The sequence below is a fragment of the Drosophila sechellia genome, chromosome 2R (genome assembly GCF_004382195.2).
Source record: "Drosophila sechellia strain sech25 chromosome 2R, ASM438219v1, whole genome shotgun sequence".
In the NCBI taxonomy this organism is placed as follows: Eukaryota; Metazoa; Arthropoda; class Insecta; order Diptera; family Drosophilidae; genus Drosophila; species Drosophila sechellia.
In genome coordinates, this window is record NC_045950.1 from 905001 (window position 1) to 920928 (window position 15928).

At 34.5% G+C, this 15928-nt stretch overlaps 1 protein-coding gene and 1 long non-coding RNA gene across 4 annotated transcripts; one reads left to right on the top strand and one right to left on the bottom strand.

The window, feature by feature from the left end:
* Positions 1–405: 405 nt before the first annotated feature.
* Positions 406–5541, top strand: LOC6620766 (2-oxoisovalerate dehydrogenase subunit beta, mitochondrial). Of its 3 annotated transcripts, XM_002044930.2 has the most exons (6): positions 412–739; positions 796–873; positions 3940–4186; positions 4845–5063; positions 5114–5206; positions 5265–5535. In XM_002044930.2, the coding sequence occupies exons 1-6, from the start codon at positions 510–512 to the stop codon at positions 5490–5492; spliced, it is 1095 nt and encodes a 364-aa protein (XP_002044966.1). In that variant the 5' UTR covers positions 412–509; the 3' UTR covers positions 5493–5535. The 3 variants fall into 3 exon arrangements, with proteins under 3 accessions (XP_032571365.1, XP_032571364.1, XP_002044966.1); XM_032715473.1 differs by lacking the exon at positions 3940–4186 and having other exon boundaries at positions 408–739; positions 796–928; positions 5265–5541; XM_032715474.1 differs by lacking the exons at positions 3940–4186; positions 5114–5206; positions 5265–5535 and having other exon boundaries at positions 406–739; positions 4845–4953.
* Positions 5438–5648, bottom strand: LOC116800448. The gene is made up of 2 exons (XR_004361405.1): positions 5556–5648; positions 5438–5495 (listed from the first exon to the last, which is right to left on the bottom strand). It is a non-coding gene; the product is annotated as an uncharacterized LOC116800448 (long non-coding RNA).
* Positions 5649–15928: the final 10280 nt, after the last annotated feature.

The window sequence follows — 15928 nt, forward strand, 5'->3', positions numbered from 1 at the left end:
AGTTAGATGTACGATTTTTTACCAAACAAAATATCCACATTTTGTATCCATATATTAAGGCGTGGTAATATATTTTTTTTTTTTAATTTTTGGAATAGCTGTCGAAACCGCAAAAGAGTATGTCCCTAAATCAGCAAATTAACAAAAAAGTCATGTAGTTTAATGTATCATAAAAAAAACATGCTTTTTTAAAAATTTACTTATTTTCCTTCTTAGAAAGATCGTACATTCATTATGGTTCCCGTTCAAATAATCAGATTTTCTTAATACACTGGGAGTTTGTATAAACGGGTCGGAACCACTTGTATGCTTACGCTAAAGCGGCTATTTGCAGCTGTGTTGTGAATACCCCAAATAAAAAGAAAAACATGTACTTTTATATAAATATTGCAAAACATGGTATTAAAAGTATTTTTTTGGCGAAAATTTATTCTATCTCAGTCGCGGTCATAACAAGTGTTATGTCATAGTGTTCGCGCGTTTATTGTGTTTTATATATATTAAGGAAAATGAACATCGTAAGCGCTCAACTGGGGAATAGTTTGTATAATTGCGTGCGGTCTAATCTAATATGGCCCTTGTGGACTCGATCACATTTTACCTACTATCCTACATCTTTGGGAACTGGAAAACGAATGAATATGTTTAACGCCATAAATAATGCAATGGATTTGGCTCTAGACGAAGACAAATCCGCATTGTTGTTTGGCGAGGATGTGGGATTCGGTGGAGTTTTTCGGTCAGTAAAACAATTTAAACAGATAATTTGTATTATATTATGCTTACATTCAACAGGTGTTCAGTTAATCTACGGGATAAGTACGGAAGTCAGCGTGTTTTTAATACTCCCCTATGTGAGCAAGGAATCGCAGGGTACGTCATTTCGAACCGGAAATTATATGAAATGTGTACAAATATTAATAATCAGGTATTTTTTTTCGATTTCGATTTGGGCCAAACCTTTTTTTTACGTGCTCTGGTTTTTGCAAAATTTTGTCTCTCGTTTTGCTATCTATCGGATTGTTTCTTTTCTTGTGATTTTGATTTATTTTGTTTTTCAAAATCAAACAACGGGAAAAATTCCTTTAATATTTGCAATTGCTTGTTTTGAAGGCAGAAATTGCTGTTTGCATTCAACAGTAACAACAGTAGTTGTTTTTTAATTCCGAAATTCGAAATTACTTTTTTACTGTACTTTGACCATTTAAGTTATTAAATTAAATATTATTATTAACGATCTTATTTTTGTTTGACGAATTTTAGATGGGGTCAGAAATAAATTTATTATAAAATAACTAAGTAGCAGAATGATCGATCTTGTGGTGATGTAAAATAAAAAACAATAGACCATTGTTTATATTATTTGTTTTCCTTAGTAAATAAGATCTGTTTTGATAATATATATATGTTTAAATGCGAACGGGTTTCATTTTTTTATGTTTATTACCACAGTAATATAAAAGAGTACGTTAACATAATTGTATTAAATTCTTAATCAGTACTAAAAACTTAAAGTGTATATTAATAATCATTATTTTGAAAAGAGTAAACTCAGCCGCCAGAAGATCCAAAATTTGTTAATTGTAAACATGCCACCGTTACTCAGGTAGATATTGGGGAGTAAAATGAGAAAAAATGTAATAATTGTTCAAAAGTGTGGGCGAGACCAGTTTGGCGGTTTTAGGGCGTTAGAGTGGGCGTGGCAAAAAGTTGTATGGCAAATTGTTGGTACTTACACGACTAATAAAATTATAATAAAATATCCATCAATTTTTCAAAAACGTGTGCGTGGCATTTTTAATCGGGCTTAGGGCGCAAATCGATAAAAATTTACAAGTCTAAAAAATACGAAAAAATATCAACACATTTTTTAAAATTGTGGGCGTGACAGCTTTTTGCTGTTTGTGGACGTTAATGTGGGCGTGGCAACATGGGTCAACAATCTTGTGCTGCGTTTATGTCTCCAAGTTCCTGAGATATTGACGTTCATACGGACAGTCGGATAGACGGTCAGACGGACATGGCCAGATCGACTCGGCTATTGACCATGATCAAGAATATATATGCAACATGGTAGGACACGATTCCTTCTGCCTGTTGTTACATACTTTTCAACGAATCTAGTGTACTCTTTTACTCCACGAGTAACGGGTACTAAAATAGAATAAATATAAAGGAAATAATGAAAATAGGAAATATTCCGTCAAACTTAGCCCACTTTAATCCTGACACGTTGGTTCCTGGGTGTTACAAATTTTTGGGGTAGATCGATGGAAATTTACAAAACTAAAAAAAAAAAAATATGAAAAAATATGCGTGGCAATGAACCAACAATCATGCGCTGCGTCTTTGTCCCTGGAGACTGTATACTTCATTTCAACTGCCTGGCCTCTATAGTTCCTGAGATCTCGACGTTCATACAAACGGTCGGACAGATATTATTTTGTGTCGCACGCTATCCAAAATAAATACTAAAATAAAAAATTTAATTCCACTTATAATTCTAGCGAATTCTGAATTTTAAATTACAGAAAACGTTATACATATATATATATTTACGAATTCAGACCGAGAGTTTAATAAAAAAAGAACACTTGGGTTTTTTTATGTATTATTAAATGTTTTTATTAATTCCAATAAAGGAAGAACTAAAGCCTTTGGATTATCACTAGGTTGGATAATGGACTTCGAAGTTAAAGTGGGATTAGCAGGGCTATCGCCATCGCGGACTCAGTACTGAACTCACTCATGGAGACATGTTTGCGGTTATATAGGCAGATTGGGATAGCTTAAGAGCAAAGTTTAAGAGAATAAAGTTATCAACGTATGTTCTCCTGAAAAGAGAGGTGTCTATTCTTTCGGAAAGAGAGGAGCTCCCGAAAAATAGGAGTAATTGGAGAATCCTGAGACGATTGTGTGGGCGGAGGTTTTTGTTATTTTAGTTGGCTCGCCAAGTGATCGAATATTTAGGGGACGTGGACGTTGGCTCGCCACAGAGTCTAGACTTTGGACTTTTGCATTTTGCTGTGCGTAAATGGCAACTTTGCTCTCGATCTTTGATTACATTTCGTACTTAGACATTAATTTGTGTGTAATTGTTTACAATAGTGTGTGTGGTTGGGGAGTTGTGGGTGTAGAATGGATATGTTACTATATACAGGTATGTACAAAAAAGGACTTTGGAATTTCGTAAGATACTTGAACTTGAGACACTCCATCAAGGATCTGTATATATGGATCTGAACGTACTGGTAAACGCCATATCGTTCAGCATATCGTTGCAATGGTTTCAATTCAGCGATAATTTCCATCACAAGCATACCTTACGAAAGGGAATTAATATTTGGAGACTAAAAAGAACAAACTCGAATGTACGCGAGGAAAAGAGACATTGAGTGGAGAGCTTCGATGATCTCGCAGTTTCTTTGCATATCTACATAGATAAGAAACGATATAATTGTACAGCTTAGGTTTCGTAGAGCAGAATTGTAATGCCAAAGTTACTCGGTTTACAAAATATAAATGCTGGCAACAAATTTAAAATTATAGATATTGGTCGGGAAAAAGCGATTGTGCCTACGTAAGCGCAGTTTTCAAAAGAAAACATTAATATAAAAATGTTAAGCCCGCAAAATGTTTAAATATTACAGTAGAAGACCATTTTCGGTCATATATATATTTTATGGCTTACATTAATTTACATACACAATGGTTTATTATAACACTATAGATATGGTTATGTCGTAATACAAAATAACCATTTTCAATATGCTTAACATTTCGAGCTCTGCAATTTAATTAAAACAATTTATTATCTCCCTCCTAAGTAGAAGATTTAACTTTAATCTCTGTATATGTATAGTATGTTTAAATAAACTTTGTGAATAATATAAGATATTATTATATTATATAACAATTTTTCTTTTATTTATATCATAGCTTTGCAATAGGTGTGGCTAATACTGGAGCAACCGCGATAGCTGAAATTCAGTTTGCGGACTACATATTTCCTAGTTTTGACCAAATAGTAAATGAAGCTGCCAAATATCGTTACCGAAGCGGAGGGCTATTTGACTGTGGATCCTTAACTTTCAGAGTACCTTGCGGTGCTGTTGGACACGGAGCACTCTACCATTCCCAAAGTCCAGAAGCATACTTTGCACATACACCGGGACTTCGTGTTGTGGTAACTCGTAATTATACCTGTTACTTGTGTAGTAATAGGTTATACTAGAATCGTTGAAAAGTACAGGCAGAATTAAGGGTTTCCAACCATTTAAGCTATATATATTCTTGATCAGAATCAATAGTCGAGTCGATCTGGCCATGTCCGTCTGTCCGTATGAGTGTCTAGATCACAGGAACTATAAGAGCTCGAAGGTTAAAATTAAAAATACAGATTCTAGAGAAAGACGCAGCGCAAGTTTGTTGACCCATGTTGCCACGCCCACCATAACACCCACAAACCGCACAAAACTGCCACGCCCACAATTGCAAAATGTGTTTATATTTTTAAACATTTTTATGAGTCCTAAAATTTTTATCGATTTGCAAAAAAAAAAACTTTTTTCCACGCCCATTCAATGCCCAAAAACCGCGCGAAACTGTCACTCCCAGTTTTTTTTAAAATTTTTTGTATATTTTTTCACAATTTTATTAGTCTTTTATATTTCTATCTATTTGCCAATATCTATCGATATCCCAGAAAATTTATGCAATTTCGCGTTTGCGTTTACAGTATCTGAGTAACAGGTACCTGATAGTCGGGGAACTCGACTATCGCATTCTCCCTTGTTCTTAATGGAGACTGAAATATTCAAAGTTATGCTGTACAATTTCTATAGATACCCCGTGGACCGATAAAAGCAAAAGGCCTTATCCTTGCATGTATTCGTGATCCAAACCCTTGCATTGTTTTTGAGCCAAAAACTTTATATCGAGCAGCCGTTGAAGAAGTTCCAACAGAGTACTATACATCAGAGCTAGGCAAGGCTGATATATTGCGACATGGTAAAGACGTCACACTTATTGGTTGGGGTACACAAGTCCATGTGCTATTAGAAGTAAGTTCCCATATTTAAATATATTTCCGTGATACTATACTTTTTTAAAGGTAGCAGAAACTGCAAAATCAAAGCTCAATATAGATTGTGAAGTTATAGACTTGGTCTCCATTTTGCCCTGGGACACTATTGCCATTTGCGCCGTAAGTAATTAAATATTACATAACTAAGCAAGTTCACGTATAAGTTTTTTTTCTTTAGTCTGCTAAAAAAACCGGACGAGTTATAATTGCGCATGAAGCTCCATTAACACAGGGATTTGGATCAGAACTAGCATCGTACATTCAAGAAAAGTGTTTTTTGCACCTTGAAGCACCCGTTAAACGTGTGACTGGTTGGGATACTCCGTTTCCCCATGTCTTCGAGCCTTTTTATATGCCCGATAAGCACCGATGTTTGTCAGCTATAAATGATATTGTTAACTTTTGAAAACTGTAATATGGGAAATTAAAGGTTTGCATTTTATTAATTACTTAAAGAAAAAAATTTTACATGTTACTCTTCCTTGATGCGCTGAGAAGAAGATCCGCTCTTACCCGTTACTCCCAGAGTAATCGGGGCGTTTAAAACCCAAATAGGTATATGTCTCATATATGCTATTATTGATTTTGTTAGTCGTTAAGTACCATCCCTAGTGAATCATTGTCCTGTAATGACATCTGTTCACACTATAAACTTGTGCTTACACTTATTGAGTTCAATTCGGGTGTTCGAATCTAACTGACTGCTGCGAGGGCTTCGCCTTTTATTCATTCTTACATAGGTTCTTATCATCTAATTATATAATGCAGCGCTTGTAAGAAGCCGCAGTCTGCGTTGGTAAATGCAGCTGAGTTTTATTCTTAAATCTATGTTTGAGCAAAGACACTAGAATAACAAGATGCGTAACGGCCATACATTCGTTTGGCACTATGCAGCCACTTTTTTGGTGAAGGCCAAATTTGCTCTCTTTCCGCTCGCTCACGCTGAGAGCATAAGAAATCTAAAAATAGAATTTGCTTGCTTGTGTGAGTAAAAACAAGAGACGAGAACGCGTATATGTGTGCGTGTTGTGCTAGAAGACGATTTTCGGGCCAAAATCAATTATGATCGAAGAAACGAATTTACATATTTGGAGTTGTGGCCAATTTCGTAGCAATATGATGAAATAAAATAAAAATTCCCTGACTATTATAATTTTAAAGTTTTTTATATTCGTTTGTTAAAATCGCCGCTCGAATTAGCTACCGTTTACATATTTACCATATATTTTACTCTTATTTTATTTATATTATGTTATATTAATTAATTATTTGTAATATATGTAATATTCGGTACCCAGGGAACACCACGGGGAGGCCATTAGAATTGTAATGGGGTCCTATATTAATTAGGCCTTCGAGTCGACTTGAAATATTTAAAATTAAAAAATTATATAATATATAATTTTTTTTTATATAAAAATTATTATAACTACTGTAATTTGAAACATAAATTTTCCAAAAAGAAGACATAATATTGAGAAATAAATATTTCATAAAAATAATAATTATTTTTTAATTTCATAAAAAAATAATAATTTTATTAATAAATAATAAAAATAATAATTTTATTAATAAATAATAAAAATAATAATTTTATTAATAAATAATAAAAATAATAATTTTATTAATAAATAATAAAAATAATAATTTTATTAATAAATAATAAAAATAATAATATTTCATAATAATATTTCATACAAAATAATAATACGTAGTAGAAAATAAAAATTAATAAAATAAATAAAAATATGAAAATAGTTCGTTGCAAAAGTCATATCGTCAGGCACGAAGTGCGGACACAAGCAGTCAACAACCATTGCCTTATTAATTTTTCTCACGCCGCAAGCTGAATACCCTAATGACAAATATTCTAATATAAAGTCATTTTCGAAATTTATTTTGTGATGTACATAGATTCGTCTATTACTATTTCTAAGCTTCATTTAAATAATAATAACGTTAAGGCAATGCAAAACAAGAATTTTTCGCATGGTGCCAATTGATAAAACATAATATAGATTTAAAGTCAACGAACTTCTAAGGTGAAGGGCATATTTTGTCAAATTTACAATACATGAGCATACGTGTGCACACATACAGTTGTCTGCTATCACTGTATGCGTAGAAAAGAGCTGTTTGCTGTAGCGCTCTCCGCTCTTTCTCTCTCGAACAAAAACTTAAGAGAGCCTGGAGCCACCTCTAGAGCCACAGCCAAAAAATCGCGTGCCAAAAATTTGTATGGCCGTTACTCATCTTGTTATTCTAGTGTCTTTGGTTTGAGGCCTATGACCGCGCTAATCATCTCCCGGTCATATCTCTTGACACTTCGGCAATAGGCCGCTGCAATCGTACTTATCTGTAGTTGCCACTTATGCTGTCCTGTGACATGTTTATTGCAGCCCATAAATAGAACATTTATAGTTTGCCTACTTATCATGTCTAAACACATATTTAGACACATCACTAATGAAGAATAAGTAGTAAAGAATTGAAAGATTATGTATAACCAAAGACACTAGAATAACAAGATGCGTAACGGGCATACAAATTTTTGGCACGCGATTTTTTGGCCGTGGCTCTAGAGGTGGCTCCAGGCTCTCTTGAGTTTTTGTTCGAAAGAGAAAGAGCGGAGAGCGCTACAGCAAACAGCTCTTTTCTACGCATACAGTGATAGCAGACAACTGTATGTGTGCATACGTGTGCTCATGCATTGTAAATTTTACAAAATATGCCCTTCACCTTAGAAGTTCGTTGACTTTAAATCTATATTATTTTTTATCAATTGGCACCATGCGAAAAATTCTTGTTTTGCATTGCCTTAACGTTATTAATATTTAAATAAAGCTTAGAAATAGTAATAGCCGAATCTATGTACATCACAAAATGAATTTCGAAAATGACTTTATATTAGAATACTTGTCATTAGGGTATTCAGCTTGCGGCGTGAGAAAAATTAATAAGGCAATGATTGTTGAGGGCTTGTGTCCGCACTTCGTGCCTGACGATATGACTTTTGCAACGAACTGTTTTCATATTTTTATTTATTTTATTAATTTTTATTTTCTACTACGTATTATTATTTTTTATGAAATATTATTATGAAATATTATTATTTTTATTATTTATTAATAAAATTATTATTTTTTTATGAAATTAAATGAAATAATAATAAATAATGAAATTGTTGAGCATTAGTGCACAAATAAAAGTATTTTTTTTCAACATAAATTTTCAACATAATTATAAATATGTAAGCGGTATTCGAGCGGCGATTTTAACAAACGAATTTAAAAAACTTTAAAATTATAATAGTCAGGGAATTTTTATTTTATTTCATCATATTGCTACGAAATTGGCCACAACTCCAAATAAGTAAATTCGTTTCTTCGATCAGAATTGATTTTGGCCCAAAAATCGTCTTCTAGCACAACACGCACACATATACGCGTTCTCGTCTCTTGTTTTTACTCACACAAGCAAGCAAATTCTATTTTTAGATTTCTTATGCTCTCAGCGTGAGCGAGCGGAAAGAGAGCAAATTTGGCCTTCACCAAAAAAGTGGCTGCATAGTGCCAAACGAATGTATGGCCGTTACGCATCTTGTTATTCTAGTGTCTTTGGTATAACCATCATTCTCATTCATCTTTCAACTTGTGCCTTCTCAAGCCCAACAGATTGACTGTTCTGCGATACTGTTAGACTGTTAGAGCGATACAAATATTATGTATATGTATAAACAGATTGGATGAGGCAATACCAAGTAGCGCCAGATATTGTGCTAACAAAATTGTGTAGTCCGAGTCAGTGAAAGTGAAGTTTGAAGAAGTCAGTTTAAAATATTATCGAGGAAACGCAAGGCCACGATTCAAGGGGCACAAGAGGTTAAAATGGTTGAGTCTGGCCATCAGATTCCGACATATATTTGTATATTCCACACCCATTCTAATTCACAGAAGCCAAAAGTGTATCGCACGAACCTTTTGAAAAATTTTAGGTTATTTTTGTTATTCAAATTTCTATCGATTTGCCCGTTTTTGCCGGTCACTCTCACACTTTTGAACAATTTTTAAATAGTTTCTCATTTTGTTCCCCAATATCTATCGATATCCCAGAAAAATTATGAAATTTTGCGTTCGCATTCATACTAGCTGAGTAACTGGTATCTGATAGTCGGGGAACTCGACGATAGCATTCTCTGTTGTTTTAAGTTTATTTTTGTCTTATTATTATTTTTTATGAAATATTATTATGAAATATTATTATTTTTATTATTTATTAATAAAATTATTATTTTTTTATGAAATTAAATGAAATAATAATAAATAATGAAATTGTTGAGCATTAGTGCACAAATAAAAGTATTTTTTTTCAACATAAATTTTCAACATAATTGTAAATATGACTGTTCTGCGATACTGTTAGACTGTTAGAGCGATACAAATATTATGTATATGTATAAACAGATTGGATGAGGCAATACCAAGTAGCGCCAGATATTGTGCTAACAAAATTGTGTAGTCCGAGTCAGTGAAAGTGAAGTTTGAAGAAGTCAGTTTAAAATATTATCGAGGAAACGCAAGGCCACGATTCAAGGGGCACAAGAGGTTAAAATGGTTGAGTCTGGCCATCAGATTCCGACATATATTTGTATATTCCACACCCATTCTAATTCACAGAAGCCAAAAGTGTATCGCACGAACCTTTTGAAAAATTTTAGGTTATTTTTGTTATTCAAATTTCTATCGATTTGCCCGTTTTTGCCGGTCACTCTCACACTTTTGAACAATTTTTAAATAGTTTCTCATTTTGTTCCCCAATATCTATCGATATCCCAGAAAAATTATGAAATTTTGCGTTCGCATTCATACTAGCTGAGTAACTGGTATCTGATAGTCGGGGAACTCGACGATAGCATTCTCTGTTGTTTTAAGTTTATTTTTGTCTTATTATTATTTTTTATGAAATATTATTATTTTTATTATTTATTAATAAAATTATTATTTTTTTATGAAATTAAATGAAATAATAATAAATAATGAAATTGTTGAGCATTAGTGCACAAATAAAAGTATTTTTTTTCAACATAAATTTTCAACATAATTATAAATATGTAAGCGGTATTCGAGCGGCGATTTTAACAAACGAATTTAAAAAACTTTAAAATTATAATAGTCAGGGAATTTTTATTTTATTTCATCATATTGCTACGAAATTGGCCACAACTCCAAATAAGTAAATTCGTTTCTTCGATCAGAATTGATTTTGGCCCAAAAATCGTCTTCTAGCACAACACGCACACATATACGCGTTCTCGTCTCTTGTTTTTACTCACACAAGCAAGCAAATTCTATTTTTAGATTTCTTATGCTCTCAGCGTGAGCGAGCGGAAAGAGAGCAAATTTGGCCTTCACCAAAAAAGTGGCTGCATAGTGCCAAACGAATGTATGGCCGTTACGCATCTTGTTATTCTAGTGTCTTTGGTATAACCATCATTCTCATTCATCTTTCAACTTGTGCCTTCTCAAGCCCAACAGATTGACTGTTCTGCGATACTGTTAGACTGTTAGAGCGATACAAATATTATGTATATGTATAAACAGATTGGATGAGGCAATACCAAGTAGCGCCAGATATTGTGCTAACAAAATTGTGTAGTCCGAGTCAGTGAAAGTGAAGTTTGAAGAAGTCAGTTTAAAATATTATCGAGGAAACGCAAGGCCACGATTCAAGGGGCACAAGAGGTTAAAATGGTTGAGTCTGGCCATCAGATTCCGACATATATTTGTATATTCCACACCCATTCTAATTCACAGAAGCCAAAAGTGTATCGCACGAACCTTTTGAAAAATTTTAGGTTATTTTTGTTATTCAAATTTCTATCGATTTGCCCGTTTTTGCCGGTCACTCTCACACTTTTGAACAATTTTTAAATAGTTTCTCATTTTGTTCCCCAATATCTATCGATATCCCAGAAAAATTATGAAATTTTGCGTTCGCATTCATACTAGCTGAGTAACTGGTATCTGATAGTCGGGGAACTCGACGATAGCATTCTCTGTTGTTTTAAGTTTATTTTTGTCTCTTTATAGCTTTTAATGTCTCTTAATATTTAATATTAATATTTCCCAGTATTTTTGGAGCTGTTGACGTTTGTTTGTATTATGTCGCACACTACCAAAACTGGAAGGAACCTTTAAAAATTATAAATGTTAAGTAAAAAACAGATAAACATTTATATCTACGATTTCGCAACGTTATACATATTTATTTGGGATTTCCCAACGGCTTCAGAAAAGATCTGCATATTTGAACTGAGCCCAACGTATGGGTAAAGACATATTGTGCACAACTATTTCACAATGCCTTTCATAGTCTACGAAGTACTACATACGAACATAATGAGGGAAGGAGGAAAACCTACATTCCAATTGACTAATGTCTATTAATTTACCATCCCTAGCTAACCATAGAACGAGCAGCCTTTATGTGTATGAGTCCTGACATGTTTAATTCACTGGAAAATACATACCACAAATTTTAAATTATTTTAGATAAAACTATGAGTTGCACCACTACACAGTACTATTTTCTGACTATAATAGGCTTTATCATATTATCTCTGATCCTGACACTCTTCCTCTCTTAAAGCGATTAATACTACATTTTTAATACATAATTATTTATTATATTATATATTTTCCTTACTATTTATGGTAGTGCCCCTCGGTTGGTTGGTTAGATATTGTTAAAAGGCATTTGCATTTAATTAATTATTTAAAGAACATTCCTACTCTTCTGAGCTCAGTAGTGTCTTAGCTAATTAAGCAACATACCCAAACAAACATTAATTCTCAATATCTACCGTCATCCCCCACATCATCACTCTCTATCGCCATAAACGTAGTCCTAGAAGACATTAACAGAAGGCATTCTTGCCGGGGTTCCCCAAGAGCCAACTTAAGGCACTTAATCAACTAAAGGCATTATAATGCAAGGCGCACACACTTCTATTCCACAAAACATAACTTTTCCCCGTGGTGGAACGAAAAACTTTATTTACTAAAAAATCAAAAAACAATAAACGGAAAATCCTTCAAAGAAAAGTAAACACAACAATTATAGTTTAATAGCCCGAACGTGAAATATCGAAGAGCAATTAAAGAATCTAAAAAAACGGCTATCCAAAAATACACCTCCCAAAAGCACCCCAAATCGGATCCTCTCGGACCAAATACACTAGAATAACAAGATGCGTAATGGCCATACATTGGTCAAAATTGCTCTCTTTCCGCTCGCTTACGCTAAGAGCGTAAGAAATCTAAAAAGAGAATTGTGTGCTTGTGTGAGTAAAAACAAGAGACGAGAACGTGTATATGTGTGCGTACTTGTGATAGAAGACGATAATCGGGCCGAAATCTATTCTGATCGAAGAAACGAATTTACATATTTGGAGTTTTGCCCACTTTAGTAGCAATATGATGAAATAAAATATAATATAATAATAATATAATAATAAAATAATTAAAAATTCACGCTCTGACTATTATAATTTTAAAGTTTTATAAATTCGTTTGTTAAGATCGCCGCCCGAATACCCTTTACATATTTATATTTATGTTGATAATTAATTATGTGTAATATTTATTTGTGCACTAAATGCTCAACAATAAATTTTTTTATACACATTTGTTTTTTTATTATTTTCAAAAATATTTCAAAAACTTTAATGTGTATTTTACAAATACTAAAAAAAGATCAGATGGTGCCTTTAGTTTTCCGAAGTATTAAAAATTTAAGTAAAAAAATTTATAAAATGAATAAAAATATGAAAACAGTTTGTTGCAAAAGTCATATCTTGAGGCACGAAGTGCTTACACAAGCACTCAACAATCATAGCCTTATTAATTTTTCTTACGTCGCAAGCTGAATACGCGAATGACAAATATTATAATATAAAGTCATTTGTAAAATTTATTTTGGTATACTATGTACACAGTTTCGGTTATTACTATTTCTAAGCTTTATTTACTAATAATAACGTTAAGGCAATGCAAAACAAGAATTTTTCGCATGGTGCCAATTTATCAAAAATAATATAGGTTTAAAGTCTAAGAACTTCTAAAGTGAAGGGCATATTTTGTCAAATTTACAATGCATGAGCATACGTATGAACACATACAGTTGTCTGCTATCACTGTATGCGTAGAAAAGAGCTGTTCGCTGTAGTGCTCTCCGCTCTCTGGCTCTCGAACATAAATTCCAGAGAGCCTGGAGCCACCTCTAGAGCCACAGCAAAAAAATCGTGTGCCAAAAAATCGTATGGCGTTACTCATCTTGTTTTTATAGTGTCTTTGCTCGGACCCTATATTAAAGCCACAAAAACCGCTACTTGAAGCCACATCCTCCATGCCTAGATAAAGTTCTGGTAATTTTCTTAAACCAACCAACTCATTCACAACAACCAGTTCGGTTTTTAAGGGGTGTCTAAATATGTGTTTAGATATAAGTAGGCAAACTATATTTATGGCCTGCAATAAACATGTCACTGGACAGCATAAGTGGAAACTACAGATGAGTACGATTGCAGCGGCCTATTGCCGGAGTGTCAAGTGACATGACCACGCGGGAGGCCTCAAACATAGATTTAAGAATAAAACTCAGCTGCATTTACCAACGCAGACTGCGGCGTCTTACAAGCGCTGCATTATATAATTAGATGATAAGAACCTATGTAAGAATGAATAAAAGGCGAAGCCCTCGCAGCAGCGAGTCAGTTAGATTCAAACACCCGAATTGAACACATTTTGGTCCTTCGAGCCGGATTCCGTTGTTTCCCCCACCAGTGGTAAGAAACATTTTGGTCCTTCGAGCCGGATTCTGTTGTTTCCCCCACCAGTGGTAAGAAACATTTTGGTCCTTCGAGCCGGATTCTGTTGTTTCCCCCACCAGTAAGAAACATTTTGGTCCTTCGAGAATTTCTGTTGTTTTCCCCCACCAGTGGTAAGAAACACAGAATAAAAGACCACGCCTTAAAGTACTAGGACTATAAGGTGAAACATTGTGTTATTGCTTTTTCTTGGCTGATCAATCAGCTGTGAGTCGAGGCACAGCTAGGTCAACTGGGCGACCAATCAAAAAATCCTCCAACGGATCACGCCAAAGAATACAAGCAGAAAGCACAAAAAAGTCTCAGTGATTGTTTTCCCAAGATGTTGTCAGAAATATCTGTGAAATTGATGCAAGAGCAAGGAGAGCTGCAGAACAAAATACTGCAAGCCATCAAGGAAAAGGCATCTATATCAGCAATAGATGTATTGGTAGTCCGATTTACTACTAACAACAATGCGCTGGTAAAATTGGGAGTTGGCGATCATCAATATTTTAATGATAAAATATTTATGAAAACTATGGATGCTATCAAGCGGACAGTGTGAGGCAACAGATGAAACCCTAGATAGTTCACTAGTCAAGCAGCTGGCAATGATGAAAAGTCATTGGTCCAACGTGACGGACACACTGAAACTGCTTGAAAACAAGTATGACAGAACTGCTTTTGATCAAGATGAGGTCGACATTCTGCAATCTGAAGTGGCCGCACTAGAGATGGTACTTCAAATGAAGTTGGAACAGTTCAAAAGTTCCAACAACGACGTGCCAGAACTCCCAAAAGCGGACCTTCCAATTTCAATGGAAATGCGAAGGAATGGCCAACATTTTACGAGCTGTTCTCTGAGCTAATAGACTGCAGGAAGGATCTGAGCAACACAAGGAAGCTATTTAAGAGCCTGCTTAAAAGGAGAAGCTCAAATGGTGGTTAGCCATTTGATAACGGGATCAGCAGCTAGCTATACAGCAGCGTGGCAGCTTATCTGCAAACGCTATGAGAATACCAGAAGAATATTCTCCCAACACTTCAACAAATTAATGGAACTGGAGTGCTTGCTGCCCCATGATGAGAAAAACTTAAGGAAGTTTTTGGATACTGCGACTGAGAGCATATTCATCATAAAAGAAAAAGGAAAAATAGAAAGCTGACGTAATTTTAGGAGAAATTGAACTGCGGAAATTTTCGCCAGAAGCCTTACAGCTGTAAGCAAGAGCTATACAGTCCTTGCAAGACGTACTGGAGTTTATTGAGCAACAATACAACTCAGTAAATGCCATTACCAAGAATACCGCTCAGCTTGCTACAAGAAAAGTGCAAGTTAGATCGTGTGCCTTTTGCTCTAAGGATGGCCACGATATGATAAAGTGTCTCAAATTCAGAGCACAATCAATCGAAAAAAGAAAAGAATTTGTTCAAAAGAACAGCATGTGCTTTAGATGCTTTGGAAAGTATAATACAATCGACTGCAGAAAGGAAATAGCATGCAATCGATGCTCCAAAGGACACAACAGCCTTCTTCATGAAGACACAAAACGCAGTATCAACAGCAATAGCCTCAAGCAAGGCCAAGACACACTATTGGCTACAGCTGTTGTTTTAGTGAAAAACAAAGCTGGAGGTTACAACGAGTTGAGGGCCCTTATTGAAAAAATAGCGTCCACCTGACGATCAAACCGAAAATTCCAAGCAGCTTCAAAACATCAACGGAAGCATTGGTTTTACCAACACTCCATAGAGCCCTTCCCAGCAAAAAGTTTGATATTGATATCAACAAAGAGTGGAAGGGCTACAGGCTAGCAGATCCACGATTCAACGAGCCAAGCAGAATTGACATGGTGATAGGTGTGGATCTATTTCCCCTGATTATGATGGAGAAAATAAAAACTGTGAATGGAATCTTGGGACAAAAAACCAGATTTGGATGGATTGTGTCCGGAAATATACCTCGAGCAGCA

What these genes read in the sequence shown, in the direction of transcription:
- LOC6620766 (XM_002044930.2), top strand. Translation starts at nt 510, where the DNA reads ATGAACATCGTAAGCGCTCAACTGGGGAATAGTTTGTATAATTGCGTG. An exon ending in TGTGAGCAAGGAATCGCAGG is followed by an intron (nt 874 to 3,939) that starts GTACGTCATTTC and finishes TTTATATCATAG; the next exon opens with CTTTGCAATAGGTGTGGCTA. An exon ending in AAGTCCATGTGCTATTAGAA is followed by an intron (nt 5,064 to 5,113) that starts GTAAGTTCCCAT and finishes ACTTTTTTAAAG; the next exon opens with GTAGCAGAAACTGCAAAATC.